This window comes from Agelaius phoeniceus, chromosome 4 (genome assembly GCF_051311805.1).
Source record: "Agelaius phoeniceus isolate bAgePho1 chromosome 4, bAgePho1.hap1, whole genome shotgun sequence".
In the NCBI taxonomy this organism is placed as follows: domain Eukaryota; kingdom Metazoa; phylum Chordata; class Aves; order Passeriformes; family Icteridae; genus Agelaius; species Agelaius phoeniceus.
The window spans coordinates 1,480,394-1,506,376 of record NC_135268.1 but is presented as its reverse complement, the minus strand read 5'-3'; the positions used below and the strand labels follow the sequence as shown (position 1 = coordinate 1,506,376).

General features: G+C 36.5%; 1 protein-coding gene across 8 annotated transcripts in view; it reads left to right on the top strand.

The window, feature by feature from the left end:
• INPP4B (inositol polyphosphate-4-phosphatase type II B) overlaps positions 1-25,983 on the top strand; it is a 289,342-nt gene that overhangs the window by 185,174 nt on the left and 78,185 nt on the right. For all 8 annotated transcript variants that reach the window (XM_054632668.2, XM_054632667.2, XM_077176707.1 and 5 more), the window contains 4 exons: positions 5,316-5,463; positions 15,936-16,066; positions 18,990-19,094; positions 23,461-23,569. In XM_054632668.2, the coding sequence (XP_054488643.2) occupies positions 5,316-5,463; positions 15,936-16,066; positions 18,990-19,094; positions 23,461-23,569 (493 nt within the window). The remainder of the gene's footprint in view (positions 1-5,315; positions 5,464-15,935; positions 16,067-18,989; positions 19,095-23,460; positions 23,570-25,983) is intronic.

Genomic DNA, 25,983 nt, shown 5'->3' with positions numbered 1-25,983 from the left:
CAGCTTGGGCTTGAGTGCATGGTGTTAAACTAGATCTGTTTTTCTTTCATTATGCTGAGAAATATTACATGCTGATATGCTGCGCCATAAAACTTTTATTAGCCCAAGTTTATGAATCTCTATTACCCTGCAATAACAATGTCACAAATAAGTTATATGGGTCATCTAAAACCACAGCACTGTCAAGAATTCTGTGTTTGCTACATACAGTTGAGGTTGAGGAATGTTACCAAACTTTTACAACTTTTTAAAATCTTTCCTGAAACTTTTTCATCTGACTTCTCTGATATGGCAGACTTTCTGAATCAGCTTTGCAGTCTGAAGGAAGCACTAAAAACTGCCAAAAATTAGGTTCTTCCATATATATTTGAATACTGTATTTTTTTTCTGTGAGTTGTTGAGATTAGATCAGAATCAGAAAAAGTATGTTCTAGAGCAATACCATTTATTTTCATCAATTCAAAGTGAGAAAGATGTTAATATAGAATTTCTGAATGTGCTGGAACTACATCTGGCTCCAGAAATTCCTGAACTGGAAATAGCTGGGGGCACAGAGGGTATCTTGTGTCTCCAGGTATATATTTATGGCTTTCCTTGGACACAAGGTACAGGGGCCAGTGGAAGGATTTGATCTAACCCAGTGCAGTTCTTTGATTCTGATTCTGTATGTCATCCAGATGAGTGAGACTTGAAGAAATGACATTTCTGTCAGAGGACGATAGTGATTCACAACTGATTTTTTTCTACTTGTTGTATAGGTTTGATTGGGGCTTTTTGTTGACTTCTTTTGTGTAGAAAAATGCTGTAGGTTGTGCATGTGTTTTGTTGGAACTTCCAAGGTAGATGTCAGTTTTGGGAATATTGAAGTCTCAATCAATTTCTCAAGAATATTTCCATGTGATTCTCTGGTGTATCTAGACAGCGTTTCCACATTTTTTACTGTCATATACAAACACAATATAAAACCAAAGCCCACCCAACACTACTAGGGTTTATAAAGTCAAACATGTCATGAAGAGCTTTTTTTTTTTTTTTGGTAATTTTTTGGGTTGTCAGGCTTTTTTTAAAGAATTGAGGGGAAAGAGGTGCATATGCAAGAAATGACAGCATGCAGGATATTGGAAAGAGTTTGCACTCACAGGAAGTTTTTTTTGGATAAATAATTAGTCTTCAGTCTGTTTCCTGTATTTGTGACTTTCTCTGCTCATGCAGCATCACCTCCACTTTCCTGCTGACACCAGGCACTGATTCCAGGTTTTGTCAGTCCTACCCTTTTTATTGAATTCCTCATTTCTTTTCTTAGAAAAATTTTAGCTCTCCTTTTATACTGTCAGCCTCTTTCCCCAACCCATCAGACTTCTTGCCCAGCATACCTCCATGACTGGGCTTCCTGTGGATTAAGGCTCTCTGTGTTGCCTGGATACAGACTGGATTTCTCCTATGGATACCTGTGCAGAAGTGTCAGGAAACCTGATAACATCAACAGTGCCTGCACTGCTTTCCCTGCTGTGTTCATACAGAACTACCCCCAGAACAGTATGTTTTCCATGTACATTCATATTTAGTACATGTGTATGCTGTTGTAAAGCTTTCTGGTACTTTCTGTTTCTTTTTGTTTATCAGGCCTTCAAAATGATGAAACTGAAAAAAAAAGCCTCTGTGAATCCTTAAACTTGTAGGTACAGAAGCATGCTGGCATTCTTCTGAAATTTAAATCTTAGGATAGGGAACTCTCAGCCCTCCAGTGAGTTATGAGATGCTTATTGAGTGAGTGGGAATAAGCAATGTATTTCAGAGCCTTATCACTATTCCGTCTATACCTCCAGAGATTGAATTTACATCTCAAAATTCAATTATTTATTTATAATGCTGGAGAGTTTGCCAGTTGTTTACATGTAAACAAATTGCATTCTAAATTAAAAGAAATATAATGAAAGTAATTGAAATTAAGCAAAATTAAGAAAGCTGTAATTATTATTCCTGAGGTAATACACATCATATTCCTATGCTACAAAGAAAGATATAAATAGGAACACTGTTACCAAATTAATATATGATAGTGATGTGCTTTGATCTATGTTCAATAGGGAATGAAAATAAAACCAGAGTATTCAATCTTTTATTATTTTTTATTGTACTTTCAGGGGAAGCAATGTGAAGGATATTGCATGGAATAAAAAGTACAGAGGTCTTCATATTAAAAAATGAGAATGTCCAAAAATATGGATGGGTAAATATATGGCATTGACTTTTAGGCTTGATGCTGTAGAGAAAAGCTTTTAAAACAGAGTTTTCTCTTTTTTAACCACTGCAGTTCATGTGGATTTTGGGTTTTCTTTAATGCCTCTCATGATCACTGTCTAAATACAGGAAGGATTATCTTTATGAAACTTCCACTCATTTTAATCCCTACTTTTTATAAAAACCAGTTCTAGTTTTGCCCTTCTTATTGTACATGCCCTCTAGAATTTGGTTCTAGACAACTTGTTATAATTAGAAATTAATTGTTGCAATTGGAGGGGAAGATAGTTCTGAGATTTTTATGGAGTTGCATGCCTTAAGTAGTTCTGTTTATAAGGAAAACATCAAGTACTACACAGCTTTTATTGGCAATCTTAAGCTTTAGCAATACTGCATATTGGGATTATTTGAGAAACATTCCCAGGCTTTTTTTGACTTTGTAAATGCAATTTTCTTAAACCCACGGAGATATGATTTGACCATTTAAAAAAACTTACAACACACTTGCACTTATCCCCATCTGAAAATTCAGACCTGAATCAAAGACCTGAAAATTAAGCTAGTACCTGGAGAGGAGTTTAATAATTCTGGCAACAATAAAAGTCACAACTTTGAATCCATGTTTTTAGTGTTCTTTGTCCCTTGCTGCAGTTGTGATGGGTTTTCTGGGGTTTGTTTTTTCTTTGTGATGGTAGTAACATTGGCAGATGGGAGGAAAGAGATTTTTCAGGTACATATTTGCATTAGGTTCTCACAGATTAATGTGTATTTTTCAGTGTAGTAGATTCTGAGTGTGAATTTAAGGGCTGCTCTTGGAAAAAATAAACTTGATAAACTCCTTAGGAAGTAGATATAAAAAGGTAAAATAAAGAATCTCTTGTGTCTGGGGCATCATCATTTAAAATGTCCAGGTAATACACTGATCAGGGGGCACAACAGAAAAAAGCAATACCAACTCAAAATTATCATCTGGTTTGGCAGTTTTCTGTTTAAGGCCAGACCTGAATTAGCCCTTGGTTTCCTGAGGTCTCCCTGACATTTGAAAATTTGCATTCCCTGCCTTGTTAATGGCAGATGATTGGTGCCATACATCAGCTTTGTGAATTGTCAGAAACTGTTAATATTATTGATGAGACTGATTTCATTGATGAAAAGGATCTCAGCAGAAGAGAAGGATGGCAGGAAACACGCATTGCCACATTTAACCAAGTGATGTAATAAAGCCTGAACACTTGGTGAAAGTTGGTCATAGGCACAGGACTTGGAGATGGTTTTTTTTTCTCTAATTAAATCTGTGTGGTGAGAATCCTTAAACTCTAAAAGTGTGTGGAAAAAAATGTTTCAACATTGAGATTTTTTGGGTATTAGTAGTAAAGAAAAATTGGTCTTTTTAGTATGTCAGAGAAATTAAGCATCTCTTTCGCTTATTTCACAATACTGAGTGAAAATTTAGTTTTTGAAAGTAAAATCACTAAGAACTAAAGGCAAAATTACTCTAAAAAGGCTTATAAAATGACTATAAAATGGCAAGAAATGCTTATAATGTACTGTAATTAAGAAATAGTTGGCTTCTGATTGTAAAGGCGTAAATTATAACATCTGTATAATAACCCTTCACGAGAGATGGAAAATAGAATAAAAGTTTTTTAAAACTCAGTTGCTCCATCACTGGATCAGAAAAGGGCATAATCCAACAATAGTTTTTCATCAAAGACTACTGATGAAATACATCTCAGTAGAGTGATGGGAATGTGGAGCAGTACAACCACTTAAACATTGCTCCTTTCTTTGAGTTGCAAGCAATGGGTTTATTAGCAATATATTTAAATCTCTGGTCTTCTTTTAGGCCTTTCCTAAAGGATTTTTTGTTAAAAATCCTGATTGCTTAGATAGACAAGTCAGTTTGGGTACCTTTTATTTTTAATTCTCTATAAATCAGACTACCTAAACATTAATGGTGTCGGGGAGTTTTGAATTGAAATGTCTGTTAGTAGCTGTCACTTGACAGCAGCAGTTTGCCTGCAGCACACATGGGGAATGTATTCCTCTGAGTTACAGACCACTCAGTGGCTGAGCAGTGGGAGCCTGCTGGAAGGCAGCTTTTTCCAGAAGGCTTGGCAGAAAGGTAGCAGTGGATTTGGATGGCTCTCCAAACTCATTCCAAGTTAAGATATTGTGGACATGTGTGTTAAATGACAATAGTTTGTCTCCAAGTAAGCTTATCAAACTAGTGAAACAGAACTTTTTCTTCCTCAGCTTTTCCCCTTTTTGCTCTTTCTGGAAAATAAGAGCAGGGTAAAAAAATAAAATAGAATGATGGGAAGGAGAGAGTAGATGATATGGCATCGTTTTAAGATCTGAATGGAAATGTAGCCAACACATGAAAACTATAAAATAAAAAATGTGATGGGTTTTAAACATAATCTTCCAAATACAAAGAAATGTGATTTTCTTATGTCACATTGCAATAGAGATCTGAAAACAGTGTATGTAGCATATTGACAGGGCTGTTATATTTATTTCTCTGTAGTGGCAGTGTCTTGACCACATCAATGATCAAGGTAACTCTAATATGGTCAAAGGTCAAGTTTCCTTTAATGTAGAAGCACACCTTCCATTTGTATTAATGACTTGTGTGTGCATGTCAAGGGGCAGATGCAGCTGAACTCTGAGTCCTGTGCAATTTATTGGAATTGTGAGTGGTGCTGGCAAGCTATGGTGGTGACTGTATTGAGTTCACTGTTCATTTGTGCTCTCTGTTTTCCCTAACTTCAGCTTAAATGTAAGAAAAGAGAGTCTGATTTACATTCTCACTACTTTGAAGACCTAAATTCAAAAGTTACCTACTCTGCTGGTAAAATGTGATTTATTGATGTACTAGTAATACTTTGCTCTCCACATGCTGGTATAAAAACGAAATAAAAATTAATTGTTTTTAATAGAATTCTGATGGTTCTAAAATTAATTTTGTAAGCTAGGGGGAAAATAATATAATAATTTTGCGGGTGATTGTCATAAAATTTGGTAGTCATATAACCGCATTAAAGCGATGATATTGTTTTTGCTCTTTGCAGTGTTGAGAAACCCCGTTTGTAAGTTATATAGATTCCCTACTTCTGACAACAAGTGGATGCGGATCCGGGAGCAGATGGCTGAGACTACCCTCTCTTTCCATGTTCCTAAAGAACTAATAAATCTGCACATAAAGGAGGATATGAGAAGGTAAGGAAGAAGCAGCAATATCAATTCTATTTTTCTGACTTTGAATCATGCAAACGAGGAGCTAGAATATATTTATTTGTAGTATGAAATGGGCACTTCACAGCTGCTAAGAATTTACAGCTGGAACTGAACAGAATTGATTGCTCAATAGGACTCCAGTGACCTCATAAGTTCTGAGCAATGAACTGTGCTCAAGTGCAGTCATGACTTTAAATCTGTTACCACCACCATTTGATTAACAATATAAATATTCTGGAGCATTAACATTTTATAAAGGATCAGAAAATGACAGGGGGCTGAGCAACATTGTGCTGTGTTTGGTTATGTGTCTGACTGGAGTTAATGACATAGACAAACATTATGCAATGAAAAATGACAAGTTTATAGTGAATAAAGGAGCACTGAGGATAAAAATGGCATTCCTTTAGCTAATCTAAATTAGTTGCCATAAGAAAAGGATTCCAAAGTAATGTTTGTTTGAAACCCTAATGTTTGGCCCTGTAACCCAGATATCTGAGAATCATTACAATGTGTATGGCCTGAAAAAAAAGGAGAATAGAGAACACAGGTGTCCCAAAAGCCTTTGAATGTCCAATTTCCCATTGCAGTGATTAAAATGGCAGCCTGTCCTTGAATCCTTGTAAGCTGTGCTGATAAAATTTGGGCAAACACCTTTATTTTAAGGAGTCCAGGGCTACCCTGAAGACAGTGCATTCTTCTTCCAGTGATAATGGATGATGTAGAAGATATTGCCTCCTTCCTCAGGAAAGTTACTTAACACATAGATGGGCATCTGGTCTCATGTGTAAGAGTAATGCTGTGACCTGGTGTTGCATCCCAAAGCCATCCTGTGCACTTTAGGGCAATTCCTTCCTGTTGTGTCATATCCCAAAACAACCTGTTGTGGTTGTTTGTTCTGCAGTATGAAGCCTCTTTTCCTTTTTTTATTTACCCCATCTGTTGCCTCTGTGTGATGTTTATGTGCCAATAGAACAGCATGTGGGAGACTGGAATCTTGATTTTAATAAAATCAGTGGACTGATACATCCTTATGCATGGTGATGATGGGTTATAAAATTCCTATGAATTGTTATAATAGTTTATTTTATTAATTTTGTGCTGTGTTTAAGCATTTATGGCCTCATCTTGTTTGAGAATACTTATGTGCAAGGTTCTTGTAGTAAGCAATAAAAATAGATTATACTGAGTCTCACAGTTCATGCACTTCCCATATTTTCATTTGCCCCATGGGTAAATGCCTTTTAAATGTTAGAGGATTACTTCAACCACTTTTACTACTACTGCATTATTCTCTTCAAAGGCATAATGCAAGTAATAACCCTTGTTGTTGTATCATATTATAGCATTCACCTCCCTGGATAAACTCATAGTAAAAATTCACCATGGTGGGGTTTTCTCTTCACCAAAATAAAGATCTGAAAAAGAAACAGAAGTAAAAGTTGCATAAAGATTGAGATAAATGCCTCTGATTTTCCTGACTGCCAATGTGGTTGAGCTGTTCAAGGCTAATTGAAAGTGTGGGTGTGAAAGAAGGAGACAAAGTGATTGATACAGTCTGAAGGAGGAGATAAGACTAACCAAAAGGAGCAACAATATGTAGAATACTAGCAGATGGTGGGAATAGGAGCATCTGTTTCATCTATCATCATATAAGAGTGTGGGTTGGAGCTCCAGCTTTGTCTGGGCTTTCTTTCTCAAAATAATTGTGAAGATGTGTGTTCTTGTGGAGTCCTTACACTTGTAATCTAGTAAAACATCTGAGGAGGATGCTACTATAATGGGTGTTGAGCTCACACAAAACATTCACTGCACCATCTCCAGGCTATTCTCTTCTGAAGGATTCTTCCCTGTGTCTTTTTCCCTCTGTTAGTTTAAAAGGATAAATATTTTTGTCTCAGAAGCCACTTATCATACTCAGCCTGTTTCATTTTTTTTTTATTATGGCTTCAATATAGTTAGGTCTGAAGCAATTACCTATAAAAATATGCAAGTAAGTGTTAATGCTATTCAGTATTCATTAAAAATTGTAGTTTAAATTCCCTTTTCTCACAATCTTAAGATTGATTATCTCTTGATAAAACTTCAGTATTCTTTGTCAACCAAACCCTTTCATTTACTGACATGATGCTTTGAAATATGTAACCTCTAAGGGTATTTAACTTTGAATTTCAGCATGAAATAATGTTTTCAAAGAAATGCATGAATTGAAGATTTTTATTCTTCAAGCCTCCCTGGAAGAAATTTTATTAGGAGCTATATGGTAATTTTTATTGTTCTAGTAAAGGTCATACAGTCTGCTTTGCTTGTTTTTATTACAAAATTATTTCTGTTTCCTCTTTGAGGTATTCCAATTAGTCCTTTCTTCTGTTTTTAATATTTCTTTCCACAAATCTGGTCCAGATATTTTACATGTGTCATGCAAGATTAGCCAAGTGGTTCTTCGAACCTCATGATTATAAAAAAGTCTTAGCTTACAATAATTTTTCAGAAAGTTGATTGCCCTATACAATTGAAGCTTGCAGTTGTAGATGCAACCAGTGTAACTGGGTCAGCACAGCAAGAGATTTGGCTGAAAGGAAATTCCACCTATACTTGAATTTGGCCCATGGCATTTGTGATCACAACTCACAAGCAAATTTCAAATATAAATTACTGAACTTAAACCCCCTCTCCAGAGTGAAAAGCACACATGCAAGCTTTCTCCTGCATCACAAATGACTGTCCTATCTGATCAACACTAGGCTTTTTTTTTTTTTTTGGTGCAAATCTATGCAGTCTGTATTTTATTTCTTTCACAGAATGACAGAATTTCTAGGTTGGAAGAGACCTTTAAGATAATGAAATACTTTGAAACAATGGCAACATTCAGACTGTGTGAAAAATACTTTTTTTTTTTTTACTTCTTCTTACCACGCAACTTCCGTTGAGAAATGGAGCCCCAGTCATTGTTGGCATGTGTTGGGAGTAGGCTTTGATTTTTTTTGGACATTTGGATGTTGGTATTTACTTGACTTGTTTTTGAGCAGTGGCATTGTGAAAGCGTCGTATTGATAAGAGGTGGTAGCATTTAATGAAAGTGATTTTGGGTAAATTTACAATGATTTTTGAAAATATTTGAACCAACCACATTGAGAGAGGCACTGTTACCATGCTTATCCAGTGAAGGATTTTTCACAAGATTGTTTCTTGTAAGTACCTCATTTTCAACACTTTAAAAGTTCCCAAACCTGTCAGTAAGATGTAGCTCAGATGCATATAAATGCAGTATTTACCTCATTGTGCATCAAAAAGGATATGAAACTTTTCTCTTCTTACTCTCCATCAGTTACTGCATAAAGGCATGTAATTATATGAACATAAGTGTAGCTTGACTTTTGTAAACAGTGTTTAGACGGTTGTCCTCATGAGTCAAGATCAGTTTTAAACCCCATTAATTTAGAAACCAAAGGATAAAATACTGTAATGAATGAACATAATTTTCTCTCCTCTTGATTTCACTGTTCACAGCCAATCTCGGAAGATTTGGCCTCTGTGAAAGCCTAAGAGGGGCTATCATAGGTGACTTAAGTAAAATTTTCAGGATTTTACTTTGATTTTGGGTGTTTAAAGTTGTACTGCACTGGAGTGGAGTGACATCACTTGGTTTTTTTGGTGACAGTTACCTCTAAGGTAACGTTCCCTTGAATTCAGCAGCGCTGTGTGGCAGCAGCTCTCTGGCCACAGGGAGCAGCACATAACTTTCCCAGGAATCCTCCTGGGAAAAGCAGTGATAAGATCAGAGGAAAGAATGATAAGCAATTCTTATCTTCACCTGCTGCACTTGTTGTTGTGAACATGTGGAATGTGTTTGGGAGATTTGTTTGCCAAAGGGTGGTTTCTTAATTAGCCAGTGGTGATGTGTTTGGATTGGAGGATCAATGAGGTCCACCTGTATTGTAACTATCCATAAAAGCAATGGGTTTCTTAATAACTTCTTATTAGGTTATTAACTTCTTAATAAGTATAGTTTAATAAAGTGATTGATCAGCCTTCTGTGAATCATGGAGTCAGTGCTAATTATTACCCAGCTGGGAGCTTGTGACAACAGTGCTGAATCTATAAAATGCTAACTTACCTTCTACATTAGGATTGCCCTCTCAGAGAGGGCTTTTTTTTGCAAGATCCACACAGGTTTTAAGGCTCCAGAGAAATCATTCAGTACCAATTAGCAAGGGCTGCTAAGATTCCCAGATGTTATATTTCTGCACAGCATGCCCTAAGGAAGTCCCTATTGATCAAATTAGAGCCTCCCACAACATGGTGAAGGAATGCAAAATTGAAGTGAAAAATTTGGTCACTTCCTGTCACTTAAGGCATTAGGGTGACTAAAAAAGCTTTATACAGTTTTATGATGTTGCTTGTGTCATAGAGATCCTCACTCTGTATTTGGAATTACGCATTCTGATTAATAAATTGTGGCAAAAAAGAAAACAGAAACCCAGAAAACGTTTGAATGGTTGAGTAATTGTTCAATTGATAATGTGATCAATCTTGCCACATCTATGACTCCAAGCTGAAAGAAGGAAATAAAGTTTTAAATGTAAACTGTGAAAATAAAATGGTTTTGCTCATATCATGCAACAGAAGCAATATTGTCTAAAGCTGATTCCACTGTATTTTGGTGAAGCAATCAAAATAGAAAAATAACCAAAAAAAACCACCCTAAAACAATTCTAGACCCTACTGCTAATTACTAAAATATAATTTAGGTTAAAAGTGTAAATTCCACAGATGTCATTCTAAGTATTGCTGAATTCAAGACTCTGCAATTGACTGATGCTGGAGAATGATCCTCTGCTATTAAATGCAAATCATACAATTAAGTCCAAATGATCATGCTCTTTGAAGATACTGAGGTTTTGAAAGATAAACCCTAGTAATAAAATATCCAAGGAAGGGAGAGAGTTCAGTAGGGAAAGAATTTCAAGCAGGAATGGAAGCAAAATGGTCTTAAAGTAGGAAGGGAGAAATGAGTTAAATTTAGCTTATATATTGTCTACACTTTTGTATAATAACAAGTGTAGTGGATAGAAATTAAAAAGGAACTTAAAGTTTTCATCTCTTAGGAACCATATAAAATCTTACCATGGCTTTGCAAACCCCAGTCTATTCTCCTCACATGTATAGGAAAAGAGGCTTTAAAATATTTTTAAATGTATTTGTTGCGTTTTTGGGGTGGGTAGTTTGCTCATGTGGTTCTGGTGGGATTTCTTTAGTCTCTTTTTTAAGCTTTGTTTTCTCTTTTTCTGTTGGTTTGTTTGTTTCTAAACAACTGTTCAGGGCATGCAAAGGTAAGCACAACTTACCCTGAAGTTTTTAGTTGACTCTCAGGTCAGGCTTACCAAAACTTGGAATAATTTTGGGAAATTCTGTAAGGAGACAAAAAGGGCAACTGTTTTCAAGAGAGTCCAAAATGAGATTATTAGTAGAGAAATAAAAACATGCCTTTTTTTCTTTTTTTTTCTTTTTTTTTCTTTTCTTTTTCTTTTTTTTCTTCTTTTTTTTTTTTTCCTTATTGACTCCTCTGTAATAATTATTTGCCTGGTTTAGAAACAATAGAGTGAAAAAGCTATGAGTATTTTATTTCTGTAGGGCATGTCATATTGTTTGTCTGGAGTTTATTGCCTATATATCACAGAAGCATATCTTGTAGCAAAGAAAAATGAGAGTAATTTTATCTGATTCTGTTCTTTAAAAAAAAAAAAAGATGAAGTGGTTATCCATACATTTTAAAGTGAACTTTGTTAGGAAGAATAATGCCTGTGCTCCTTTCCTTAGAAGCTTCTAAACTTCTTTTATGTATGAGTGATTGAGTCATATCCCAAAGCTTATGGTTTATATTTACTCCAAAGCTCCTGTTTGATAAATATTCAAAAGTTTTATGCTGTTAGAATATTACAGAAGTTTTGCAAATATAATCTGCAGAAATGTCTCCTCTTGTTTTGAATCCTGCTAAGCTCTTTGCTTCTGATGTTTTGTGAAAGTAGATTTCAGAAGCTAATTTTGCTTAGTGGAGGCCAAAATCACTTCATTTTCTAGATTTTGAAGTTGTCATGTTTGCTTTACTAGGAAACACATCATTAGATTTTTGAAGCTGTAATGTATAAAAAATTGCTACTAGGTCTTCATACAACATTTTCAGTTTATGTGCTTTTATCATATATTCTCTTAATTATCTCCTCTCCTTTTAGTTACATTGATCTTTTCAACTTCATCTTTCAATTTGTCAGGATTTGTGTCAGTAATGATGCAAGTGGCTATTTTTGCTGTTTTCTTTTCTGAGACAGAGTAATCACAACCAGGAAAGTTCTTTGAGGGATTGCCCTCTTTTCACTCCTCTTGCACATCTTAACATCCTGCTGATGTTTTGCATTATTTTATTCCGAGTTTCAGAGACAGGCAACTTTTGACACTCGGTGTTCATGCATCAACAGCCAACTATTGAGATTTCACTTCCTTATATAGATAAGGAGCCCATGAGGTTAATCCTCATTGGCTGAGCCACTTACTTCCCAGATAACCAGCCCATAGCAGCCTGAGTCCCCAGCCGCCAGGGCCTGCTCTTACTGGTCCAATTCCATAAGGTAATTACATAATCAATCATGTATTTCAGCTATAAAGTTGGAATTATTTATACTGTAGGCCACCACATACTTTGATTTATTGTCACTGACCACTGGTTTTTACTGTGCAGTCTGCAATGGTGTCTGGACTGCCGGTGGTTCTGAACTTGCAGAAACAAGTTCATTAGAAACATGAGTTCAATACTGGGACTGTATGAATTTTGCAGCATGATTCATACCACTCACTCAAAGTACTCCTTACAGAAATCAGGGGGCTGTATTTTAGCACTGAATGTGCTTCCTTCAGACTTGTAAGCTGTTGTATCTAAAGCAATGAGCAAGTCTTTTTCTGTTACTGTTGTCATTTAAGTGCATGACACAAAGCAGGAGCTGTTTAAGTAGAAATTACCAACATGAGTCATACAGAAAATTCATTGCACCTCTTTCAGGTACTTTTAGTGGTTTACTATATTCCTGCATCTAAGGTGTTCTCAAAAATAAAATTGCGTGAGTTGGTAAATCAAAGATAGAGCCTTGGGCTCAGGTTCTCAGTCATTTCTTGAGAATGGACTTCTCAGAACATAATCTACCAAAAGAAAGAATGCATGTGATAATCAAAATGTACCTACCTAAAACAGACTTAAGAATTAGCTAATCAGCTAATATTTAAGGTTGGAGAAAGAGGAATGGGGCAGACTGTTTCCATCCACATTCTGGTTAGATGCAAACAGGTGAAGAATATGCCAAGGCCACCAAGGCATGTACCTGATTAATGAAGGCAGGAAACAGTGGAAGCTCAGATGTGTTCTTGGGTGGAGTTTGCGTTGGGCAGTGACAGAAAAGACTATCCAGGAGTAGTTTGGGGAGCTGAACAGCAAGCCAAAGACAAACAGCTCTAGACAAAGCTTGGATTTTGTTCTGTAAGATGAGCTTAAGTTGATGCAGAGCCCAAGATCTGTCACAGTGGTGAGAGCAATTACCTGGAAAAGACTTTGAAAGAAGATTTGGAGTAGGGGGACGATAAAGAAATTTTAACAGCACAGAGTTTCTTGTAAGCTTCCTGTACAGTTGACAAACTATTCAAAGTTCCATGGATGCATTGAAAAGTTGGATCAGTAACTGATTTGCCCTCTGTAAAACCAATATCTATTATAAAGATTAATTTTTTTATAGCACAATTATTGTTTGACACAATTACTGGTTGAAGTGTGTTTTTAAAGTTATTCAATGAAATAAGTTAACATAAAAGTATTAAAATATTATTAAAAATTTCAAAAATTGTCTTAGTATGAACTATAAACTTTTTCAAAAATGAAAAATATTCTGGTTTTTCCACTCTGTTTACTTTTAGAAAAGGCCTTTCATGTAATAATAATAAAGCTTGGTACTGTGGAGTATTGTTGATGGAGTTTAGATATAGAAAAGACAACTCTTTTTTCATTCAGAACTCAGAATTGTATTGAGTCAATAACAGCAGTGATAAACTGTAAAAAAAAGCACAAGACATAAATCCAATTTAAATCCTCTCTCTTCTATAATTTCATTAGAAAAAGAAATAAAGATATAAAGTGAGGCTATGAGGCTATTTTCTAAGGAAGTGTCTGTCATATAATCCTGTTTTCTAATGGTTTTTATTTTGCTGTATTTTAAAATGAAAATAAATTCAGAAATTAGTCTTTAAAAAAATTTCCATGCTGTGTATGTTCTAGATTGCTCTAGCACTGTACTCTCACTTGAAGCATTGTTGATGTGTCTTTTTTGCCACATATTGAAGACTGAATTTTTACTTCAGTGATTTGTACATGTTTCTGAGAAGAAACAAATACCAACCTTGTCACCAGTAATGGGGGCAGGATTTGATATTTCTTGATATTTCTTGAAATCCTATTAAAATTAATATTCCCATTGCTATTGGTGTCAGTGGAGTTAACTCATAGCCAGCTGGTTAAACAAGTTCTTGGGTTTGGTTGGGTGTTTTAGTCTCAGATAAAAGTTTTCTCTTCCTGCTGTTGTTTAACTTCAGTTTGAGACCAGCAGCTCCAGGCATGAGCTTAGATAGAGGCAGGGATATAGTTCTTGGATGGAATACTCTTATTCCTGTACAGAAGGAGTAGTCAAGTTTTGGAAGCCAGCCAGGTCCAAACATTGTTGCTAAAACTATTAAATCAGACACCATAAATATTAAGGGCCAAAATATTATCACTGCACATAAAGAAAATTGCATACCCTGACAAATTTTACACACTTTTCTGAGAAGGAAGCCCTAAGATTTTAATTGAAAGGGAACCTCATGTTATACTGCTAAAACCTGGCAAAGAAAATGGTCACTGAGAATGTTTGGTTTATCCTTTCATATCCCTTCATGGCAGATTGTTCTTATGCTGCATTACTAGTTTGTATTGTTGGAGGAAAGTTTAATTGGTTCAGCTTCAGGAGCAATTAAATGGCAAAAGGTAATAATATCATTAACACAAACTGTCGGCAAGTTCATGTGCTGTATCTTGGTTTCCATGTTGATATTTTGAAGAACGCGTATAAATGAAATGCTTTAATTCCGCTTCCAGTGCAGTCTGTTTGGTTTTGATTGTCATCTACACCAGGAGCAGAGGTATGCCCATGGAGCTTATTCTGACTGCACTGTTCACACTAATGCAAAGCTAATAACCATGAGGAAAAGATCACCAGTGTGCTGCTGTTCCATTTAAGAAGTAATTTTAAGATTTTTTGACTAATGGTCAGATCTGCTACTCACATAAGGGAGCTCTGTGTTCCTGTGCTGCCAAGCTTACCGGTCTTTTCCTCCCTCTTTCCACCTCTTCTCCCCCATTTTTGCTTTTTCTTACATAATTTTTCTGTATGCAAAAGCTGTCTTCTGGAAGACTTTGTGGAGACTTCCAAGAATTGCAGTGAAACACTCTTCTTGATGCTCCAAGGAAAATAAAGAAAACTGGTTGTGTTGCAAACATTTTCTCCTGCAAAATTCCAGATGTTTGAAGACTGACTCAAGATCTTTTATTTTCCTTAAAAGCAAGTCCCACAAAATGGCTTTGGGAGAGATACAGGAGAAACTTCCTCTGCAAGAGGAAAAACCAAACAGAAAGCCCAAAGTACTAAGCTTGTTTGTGCAGGAAATTCAGATGATCTCTATTTCACTCAGGTCAGCTCTCAAGAGTGTACAGGAAAACTGATAATTTACTAAAGGATTTCCTTTTGGATTTCCAGTGACATGTTTGGTTACCATAGCAGTGCTTTTTTGACCTGATGAACATTGTAAGGCTGGACATGACATTTTAGGGAGCTGGTGTTGGGGTTTATTGTGTATGTTTTGTTTTGAATCCTGAAGAAATGTGGTGGGAGCTGATGTGTTGATTAAACTGAATTTGTAGAAACACTGCTAGAAATATGTTTATGAAGTGCTTATGAAAGTATACCAAGAGTAGTGCATCAAAACAACTATACTGAATTTTTGCAGGAAAAAGAAACTTCATATTCTTTCCAATGGTGTTTAATATTTCTTCACAAAAAGTTACTTGCTCTGAGCACAGCTCTCTGGAGCCTGGAAGCCTTCTTTCCTTCATGAAAGAAATAGGATTTCATTTTGAAGGTTACTGCATTTATACCAGATGAGTTTTGAACACAAAAGTTACTGCATTATCTACTGACGTAATTTATTGCGTACTTGTAAAACAGAGACGAAAAGCAGATCTTACAAGCATTCTGAAAACGGATTTTATTTCAGTTAGGAAATCTTTCTGATGTTTTGTAGCAAACTTGTTTTAGATTAATTTGGATGAGTCTTAGTAGATTAATGAGCTAATTAGTGCCTTCTCTTTTTGCTTTTTGGTACAGGAATCAGGAGCTTAAAGACCTGGGAGAACTTGCTCCTCACTGGGACAACATGCGCAAAAGTGTAATTGCTCACTGTGATCAGATGTTGAGTATGTACCAGGACACTCTTGCAGAGCTTGGGAAGCATACAGGTAGGAAGCTGTGATTTTATCTGGAATATTTCAGAGCTTACTAGATTGTTAGCCTATAAAATACTGCTATATTCACTGGGAATAAAATACATAAAAATCTTAGAATCAAAGGATGGTTTGGATTGGAAGGGACCTTAAAGTTTATCAAGTTCTAACCCTCCTGGACCAGGTTACTCAAACTCCCATCCAGCCTGGCCTTGAATACTTCCAGCAATGGGGCATCCACAGCTACTCTGGGCAACCTGTTCCAGTGTCTCACCTCCCTCCACATTAAAGAATTTCTTCCTAATGTCTAATCCAAATCTCCCCACTTTAGGTTTGAATCCCCTTGTCCTGTCATCACATGATCTTGTAAATAGTCCCGCTCCAGCTTTGTTGTAAGCTCCCTCCATGTACTGAAAGGTTGCAGTTACATCAGCCTGAAATCTCTTTTCCAAGCTGAACTATTCCAATAAGCATCTCTGTGACCTCCTCTGGACTCACTCCAACAGGTCCATGTCCCTGCTGTGCTGGGAGCCCAAAACTGGATGCAGAGATGCTTGGTCACAGAAAAAGAGAAATCCCATTTAAGTGTATGAAAAAAAACAGTCTCTAACTGAAAGTAAGCTTTTTGAAAGCAGTTAGTCAACTGCTTAAATATTTGTTGGGGGAAAAAAAGCTCTTGTGTTGCACTAAGTGCTGTATAATTATTTCCATTTTGTTGGCAGAAGTGACATTTCTTGTATTTATGATGGTTTGCCATCATCAGAATATCCCAGTTCCAATTTTGGCATCTACTGTCTAACCCAGTATGACACTTCCTGTGATTCTGTTTTAAATAATATCTATATGTATTTTCAGTCTTTGGCTAATTAGTCTTGAAAGCACTCCATAAAGTGTCATAAACAAGCCAATAAATACAGATAATGACAGATCCAATGTAATAATTATAACATGCAGGAAAATATTGAAAGGACATTTTGAGATTTTAAAAAATAGACAATATAATCTATTAAACATAAACCCTGCAAGACCTGTATTGTGCAAAGTGACTTTCTAAAGGGTTTATAATGTTAAAGGACCCATCTTAATTGGGTCTTGAGAGAAATAATGTGGTCCTGGGAAACTGAGGTTATCCAGGAGGAGCAAATCAGCACATGTAAAAGAGAAAGGGACATTAATCAGAAAACAAAGCAACCTAATACAAGATTGTATTATTTGAATAGAAAAGCAAGCCAGACATAGATTTGATTTAATACTGTAGTTGAACAAATGGTTATGTTGGGAGCACATTGTAGCTACTTGAAATTCAAGTACTTATGAAGTAGAAATTGCTAAGATTAGGGACGTGAGCACAATTTTAATTCAGACTTTTCAGGTCTACATATTTCAAGGCATGCCAAAAACCATTTTGCTTTTCAGTTTAGCCAGTGCAGGTGTCTTTCTTCATCTTAGAATATTGCCTGAGTTTGTGTTGAATTGTTCAGAAGGGCAGATAGCACCTGCAAATAAAATTTCTCCAAAATATGCTCATGCTTCCCCAACACAATCTCATGTTGGGCTTTTTGGGTGATACCCACTTCAACTCAACCAAACTATTTGGGAATTTAGTGGAGAAGGCTGTTAGGAAACCACTTAATTTCTTTTTGAAATTGAGAGATTGCTGTCGAAGTATAAGGAAGCCACATTAGTGTTAGACAGCAATTTTGGTTTACCAGCATATTTATTGAAAATGGATGTTCAAGAAAGTTAAAACTTTTTCAGATTTCAGTTGTTTTGGCAAACACTTTTCTCCTCAGTAATGGGAGAATTTTAGAGAATGTAAAGCATTTTATTGTAAGGAAACATACCAGGAAGATATAAGGGTTAGGAAACAAAAACCCCAGTAATTTCAGGTAAATCTAAAGCACAGATTTGGTTCCTAAGCTTAGGGAGCAGCCTAAGCAAGCTTGGCTGGTCTGGAGCATCACTGGTGCCCTCTGGCAGAGTGGTTTCTATTGGGAGGCTCAGTGCTTAGTCCTATGGCTAAGTTTGAGCAGATAAACACTAGCAAGTCTTGACTGGGCAAGCAAAAAACAATTTAAAATACTTTCTTTATCTTTTTATGTGTTTGCTTCAAAAAAAGGCTGAACCTTGGCAAAACCTATTTAAAAATCCTATCTGAATGAGAGGAATTTTAGTTCTAATAATTAATAGTTGGCAAAATGACAGGACGTTGGAAAAGTGGCTTAGGTAAACGTTGGGCTGCCTGAGTTAAAAGACAAGGCCACCTCTCTTTCCTAATCTACACCCTTTTATTTTATACAGATTCTGTATTAAATGTCTTCAGGTAAATGATATTTTCATACTGTCAGACTTTAATTATATTCCTTTACACTACCAAAAACCTACTCAAAATCTAATGATTTGGAAATATGCAGCCATATTAATATTTTTTTTTTGTTTTTCCAAGGCATCATACCTCCTGTGAACAAATACATAGCTTTCCTTAAGATAGTTGGTGTTTCTTTATTTGACCTTTCTAGGAAGAACACATATCCTATTCAATATAATACTTTTCTTTGAAGAAAATAATCTTACTTGGAAAAATGCAGTGCCATCATAGCTCTGTAACCTTGCAGTTTTAGCACAGAATAACCACAATGCACATTAACTGCTACATTGTCTCCAGCAGACTACAGACTGATTTCAGACAGCAGGGAAAAGCATCTATCTCCTAGAATAGAAAAGTTAGATTGCTCTGTGAATTAAATGCTGGTTTGTTGCTTCCAGTATGGATACATGCTGAGACTCAGTTAGTGAACATTTCATCTTGTAATGTATAATTACCCATTGAAGGTAAATTAAAGACGACTCCTCACATGCAAGTATTGTCTCACTTGAAAAGGAATACAAAAACATCTGGGTGCTTAAGACAATGATTCTTTAAACTTTTGTTTTTCAGGTTCTTCCTTTAAATCAAGCTGTAGCAAAGGAGAAAAAACACTAGAATTCATCCCAATAAATCTTCATCTGCAAAGAATGCATGTGCATAGTCCTCGATTGAAAGGTAAAGAAATTCCCCAAGTATGACTAAGTATGCTTTGAAATGCAGTTTCACTGAAATTTAGAAATCACATCCAATGTCAAAGCTCTACAAGTCATTTCCCTGCCTCATCTTCTGATGCCACAAGTTGTGGACATTTACTGCACATCTTGGAAAACTAAGGGCTGGTTAACTAAATTTCTTCTAAGTTCCTTTCTAAAAATAGATTCCAGGGATGTGCTCATTTTGTTCCTATGACACTTCAAGCAAATAAGTAAATGCAGAATATATGCTCACTGAAATGTATTGGTAACCTATGCATGGTTAAAAATACTCTGTTGTAGCAGTGCAGAACTGTCATGATTCGTGGTGACACGCTGCACAATGCTCAGTAGGAGTCATGTCCTTCTCAGCCACCCACTTAGTTTTTCATTGTGATCCATAATGCTGTAAAAGCCAGACTTAATGCTCTGTTTTTAAGGTGGTTTTTCTTCTCCCCCCCAACCCCATCCCTGCCAGTGTGCCACCAGAGATAGTGGTAGAGCACAATGCAGTCCTTTTCCTCCCAGAGATTGCTGGGATGAGCTCACCAGCCCAAGTGGTGGGAGCTAAATGGTTCCATAAAGAACAGTATTACTTCTAAACCTAATTTGTCCTATTTCTTAGCAAGTTGTAATGAGCCCAGCACTGCTTGGTTCTAAATCAGCTTATGCAGTGCTACTCTGTCATGCCCACCTACCCCATGTAAGTATTTGCTCAGTGCTGAGTGAAAATACTGCAAACTTCCAACATCTCCTGGAAAGGGGGATCACTTTCTGTAACATGATCTGTGGTTCTTTTTAACACAGAATTCTGTTGTTGCCACTTGCAAATGATTTTAGCAGCTTCCTTTACAGATCAGAGATTATACTGATACATATATATGACCAAATCATGGCACAGTGAATAATTTGTTGATAAATTGAGGTCTGTTAAATTTGCTGTAACTACAAACACAGAAATTACATTCTGTTAAGGTTTTTGCCTTATTAATACACTCTGCATCTAAGATTGTAAAACAGTAAGTACAAACAGTGGTAAAATTCCTGTTTTATACTGTGTGAAAATTCCTGGTTTTTTTGTGTGAGTGTACATCCCCTTCTAAGTTGGGACACAGGGGCTTCCAATTATCTGTTAGATACTGGTTGGTTCAATATTTTGTTATTTCTTTTACTAAAAAACTGTGCCTCCAAATACTTCAACAAGATGGGGATTTATAGTGACATAATGTGATAACACAGATTTTAATTTAATGTTTTCAGGTTAATTAATTAACTCAAAAGGATTTTTAGGTTTGTAATGGTGGCCAGAAGCTTAACATTGTCTTTTCAAAAAACCCTCTTTGTGAACAGGACACTGTATGTCTATTTGCTAAATTAAAAGAAAAGAGGAATGAAATCTATGACTTCCTTAAGCACCCACAACTTTTACAGTACTGGAGTTTTGTTTTGCTTTTTTATGAATTTTCTCCCTTCTTCTCCAAAACAATTTGCTTGGCATACGTGGTTAATCAATAATCAAGAAAGGTACAGGAAGAGATAAATGTTAGAATTGTTCTAGTTGTCTTCCAAATTTGGATCTTCAAATTATAAAACTCTGCCTCTATTACTTAACTAATGTTCCCTGGGTCTTGTACTAGATAGATACAGTCTAAACAGTTCCTGGCAATTGCTAATCAATCTGGAATAGGCAGCACTTCAATATTAAGTTGGTCTTTCTCAGCTCATGCTTTGCTTGGCATATATCAAAGGACACCTGGAATATAACCAGGAGAATGACATTGGAAGGGGGAGAATAAAAATTCATGGAGGTGGCATTTAAATAAGCTAATGATGCACAGAGGTGTCATTAACCCTTACACTATCAGATATCTTAATTTTGGGAATGCAAGATGGGTTTTAATCCCATCTATTGTATATACACATTGGTATGTGGGGTTTTTTTGTGTTTGACATGTATAATAATAGGTTTACTTTTCCTGAACTTTTGTTTGGGTTGTTATTGAGTACTGAAATGGAAGAGAAAGTGCGCTTAAGCTTTCAGTAGGAATAGCTTTGAGGAAAAATACTGTTTTCCTATGGGTCAATGGTATCTTTATCCATTTGATAAACCCCACATTGTGCTCTGTTCATCATACTAGAGAGCTTAAATCTATATATTGACATAGCGTTGCTTTTGTTCCTGTTTACAATATGTGCTTGTTTTAAATAGATTTGGTGAACTGAAGTGATTTTGCTTTTGCATCTAGCCAGTGTAAGACACTGACTGCCTCCTGTGGAGGAAGGCAGGTTGACTCAAAATTGGGATTGAGCTGTTCTTGACAAGATAGAACTCCTGTGGTGCTCTGCTGCGTTTTAAGCTGTCTTCACTGCAGAGGGGTGTCAGCAGTAGCCTGCTCTTGCTTGATGGTTATGAGTTACTGGAGCACTCCTGCAGCAGTGCACTGATGCTGACACTGCATGTCCTTCACAAGGAGCTCCACTGATGTGTAAGTAGAGCACATCACAAGGCATTCCTCCCAAGCCATGCAGCACTCTGCTGCACTGTGCTCTGCAAAATGGGAGTGAGACTGCCCCGTGCCCATCACCAGGCGTGGGTGTTTGCTCCTCATCCTTTGCCATCCTTACTCTCCATGTAGGTGGTGTGAGGCAGGTACTCAGCTGTGCTGGGTGTGTTTCTGTCTCAGACAGCTGCTCCTCGACCATGCTGAGCAGAGACCACAGGCTGAATAAAGGCTCCCTTCTGGATAAATCCCCCCGCCTCCCAAAGTAACTATACACAGGGTCAAAAACATTTAGTCTTTTAAATGTTTTTCTGTTCTTTCATGAGATATCTCAAAACATTTTCAGAACCCTGATGAGTTTGTCTCTTATCTTGATTTCAAGCCACTGCTGTTTTAAGCAATAGAACTCCTTATTGTCAAGTATCAGTGGAGTCCTAATAGCTGAAGAATGTGTATTATGGATAATCTGTATAGAGACTGAAAAGAATGGGCTATTTAAGAATCTTGAAGCTCACCTTAGGCGAATGAAATTATGTCACTTCTCCTTTTAAGTGGATATTGAAGAGTCACCAACTCATTAGAGTTCAAATCAATTTGAGCAAATATGTTCTGAGGTTCAGCTCAGGAAGTAAAGCATAGTTCATTAACTGTGAATCATTTGTACAGTGCTCATGCTTCTGGGGATATTTATCATCAGAATGCAAGTTCTATTTTAGGAGAGGTCTAGATTTTAATTTACATGGGAAACTTCTTTGAGGAATAAAACAGTGCTCAAAAAACATCCTGTAAAGTTTCCTTTAGAAATACATTTTAAGGATGAGGCATTCTGAACTGCATTTTTATACCTCCAGTAAGTTCAGGTACAAAACAGGTACTTAGTGTAAATGTAAATTTAAACTTAGAAAAAATAGTGTGGTGTGGGATGTAATTAAATCTTCATCTCTGCACTGACAATCAATCACAAGCTCTTTGAAAAATGATGTTTCACCTCCAGTTATGTAAGCATATATCCACACAAAGAATTCATCCCCTATGTCTTAAGGCATCAGGTATATACAGAAAGAGACAACAGGTTGTTTTCTCAGCAAGCATTTCATTAGTATGATTTATTTCCTATTCTGGTAGCTTCTCAGCTGAGAACCACTGACTTTCTCTGTGTTTATAAACATATATAAAAAGTGTTTGTCATAGAGCAGGGCTCACCAATTTAGCATTAAACACCATTATATCTGAAAGTACAGTAACATTACATCTAAACAAATTCAAACTAGAAAAGGAATAGGGATTTTTACTAACCTAATTGACTTCTCTGGGAATGCAGTGAATTCGTTGTCACTTGAAATCTTTTAATCAAGATTAGATGCCTAAACAAAGAGATGCCTTCACTCAACCAAGAGACAAGCTTGATGCAGGAATTATTAGCTGTAATTCTGTAGTCTCTGTTATTCAGTCAGACTATTCCATCATAATGGTCTCTTTTGACTCTAAAATGCTTGAATCTGTGCATCTCAACATGACTACAAGTTAAATAATGGAAGGGGCAATAAAAGGAAATACACAATGGGCCAATTTACTTGTCAGCTTTGTAAACTGCAGAGCTGGAATATTGTTCTACTCAGTGGCACATAATTTAGATATAGCCATAAATCAAATGAATGTTTTAAAGTGTGCAGGTGGCTGTATAGAAAGATTGATTAGCTCTTAGGCCTTCTTGGGACATGGATTATCAATTATTCCCTGGAAATTATATAGATTTATCCTTACTTTTTGTGGAATAGATGTCATAGTGTTGCCATGATTTAGGGATAGAAACATTGGAATGTCTGTGTTCCTCTATTCCCATTCCAGATGCTCTGTATGATGTTATCACTGTGGGAGCCCCAGCAGCACATTTCCAAGGATTTAAGAATGGTGGTCTCCGGAAACTGCTGAGTAAATTTGAGGCTGAAAGACGAAAGTAAGTATTCTTTCCAGTAGCTGGGAAAATACCATTAAAGTTGCATTAAAATGCCATAAGCTCACTGAATAACAAAACAGTTTATCCTGCTGAATGAATAGAAGATGAAAATCTAGTAGGATTAAACATTGCATTCATAAAATATTTCATTTTTTTCCCCTGCTTTGATGAAAATTGAAGCACGCTCTACTTTTAGTGTTAAGACTAATTTGGCTAAACACAGGAAATTACCTCAAGCTGTGCTGGAGAATGTTCAGGTTGGGAGGATTTCTTCATGAAAAGGGTTTTTGTGCATTGGAACTTGCCAGAGAAGTGGTGGAGTCATCATGCCTGGAAGTGCTCAAGAAAAGACAGGACTTGGCACTCGGTGCTGTGGTTTAGTCGATATGGTGGTTGTTCTCTCAAAGGTTGGACTCGATGATCTTGGAGGTCTTTTGCAACCTTAATGATTCAAAATTATGATTTTTTTCCTTGTATTTTAGTAAGCTGGAGGTATATCATTACTTAAAACCTGCTGTTCAGAATGAGGTATCTCTTTGGCAGTTCTTGTGCTAAGAGGAGTGTAGCAGTAGACAATTTTTAAATACAGAAACTGTGACTTAAGGTAGCAGCTTTATTTCTGACAGGCCTGGGGGTATGCTAAGATAACAGTATTTTTAGTACACTGTGAAAAAACAAACTACTCTTATTCTTCAGCAAGCCAAAATAAGACTAATCAAAACTAAAGGTTTCCGTTTATTGTGGAACTCAAATGCTTTGTTCACTGTTGAACATGCACAGAAGTGTTAGTTAGATCTTTTCCTAAGAATTGGATATATTTGTGTTTGTTGCTATGGCTGTTCAGGTTTCCAAGCAGGCACAGCTGTCGCTGGCAGCACCTGTAGTTGTGACAGCTCAGTGCTTCAATAAATGGTGCTAACTCTGTGGTGTTACAGTATTCCAAAGGGAAAGCAGGGAGGAAGTACTCTGATGTAAATTATTGTGACAGTCCAGAGAAAATTAATTCCATTATAGTCAACGCTCAAAAAAGTTTCATGGATAAAATATAATAAAGAATAAACGGAAAATTATTTAAATCTGCTGTTGACTTCTAGGTTGAATAGGAGTTGGCATTAATATTAACATCAAACAGAACCCAGCAGATCTAGTTGCTTTGAAAGCTGTATTATTGAGGGGGGTCTTGCTTGCACTATGCAGTATAAAAACCCCATTAAATCTTCAAAAATCTTTCATTTCCCTGACCACCTCTGATGCTGAAACCTGCCAATGAAACATGTACATCATGTTGATCATGTAAGACGCATCAATAAACTCTGTGTTAATATTCTGCTGTCAGCAAACTGGTATGGGCAGCCTTATCCCCATCATATGAAGGCCTGCAAAGTACATGTTTTCTGCTGGAGAAAATGTCTGAAGACATTTCTTCAAGTATCTGCTCCTTTACAATCTGATTAATATAGTTGCAATAGTGGTTTGTGGGTTTTTATCATAATAATTTATAACTGAAGCCACAAGATATAAATAATATAATAGACATAATCCTTTAAAGTCATAGGATATAAAGTACCATTACAGTTCTCACAGTGCTCAGCTTTCAGAAAATGAACCATTTCTTACTAGCTCAGTCCTGCAGCATATCCATGCTGGCAGAGTGTGGCTTCCCAAAATGGAGGATAGCTGTGAGACAAATTCTTCTCTGTGATTTCTCTTCGTTGGAGAAAAGAGAAAATGCTTTCTAGGGAAGAGAATGTCTTCCTGGAAGAGCACACATTGCAGTATCTCATAGGCATCACTAGACATTGCCCATGTTTCTTACTTGCTGGTAATAGGGGGGAGGAGATGATGGGTGAGTGCTTTGTACAGGTTCTGTCAAGGCATTTCAGGCCATGTCAAGAGCTTGCACATCACTTTACATTTGCTCTGCTGTTTAGATTTTCCTGCATTCCTCAGAAACACCTGTGTTTTGGCAGTTTTTAAGGACGGGGTACAAGAAGTTTACTCTGACAGTTTCCTTTGTGTTGCTGGGCTCTCAGGGAAAAGCAAAAGTCTGTCTTCAGGATGATATACCTAGGGTAGCTATGCTACTGTCCTGTCAGGCTCTTCCTAAAAAATGAGCCTTAGTCAGGCTAGGAAACTGAAGTTTGAGCACTGAAAACAGTGCACTGCAGTTTTTATCTAATCACTTGCCAATCACTGGGGAAATGGTCACTTGTGTATGAGCTTCCACAAAGCAGAAAGTAGGAAGCCTCCAAAATTCATCTTTCCTGCTGTCTTTGAGAGCAGCTCAGAGAAAACTCCCATGTTTTGGTTTTTCAACTTCAAGAACTTGTGTGACTTGAAAGACAGGAGTAAGCAAGCTCTCAACACAATCTCACTTAATGAATATTCAAGAGGGGGTCTGCTTTAAATAAATA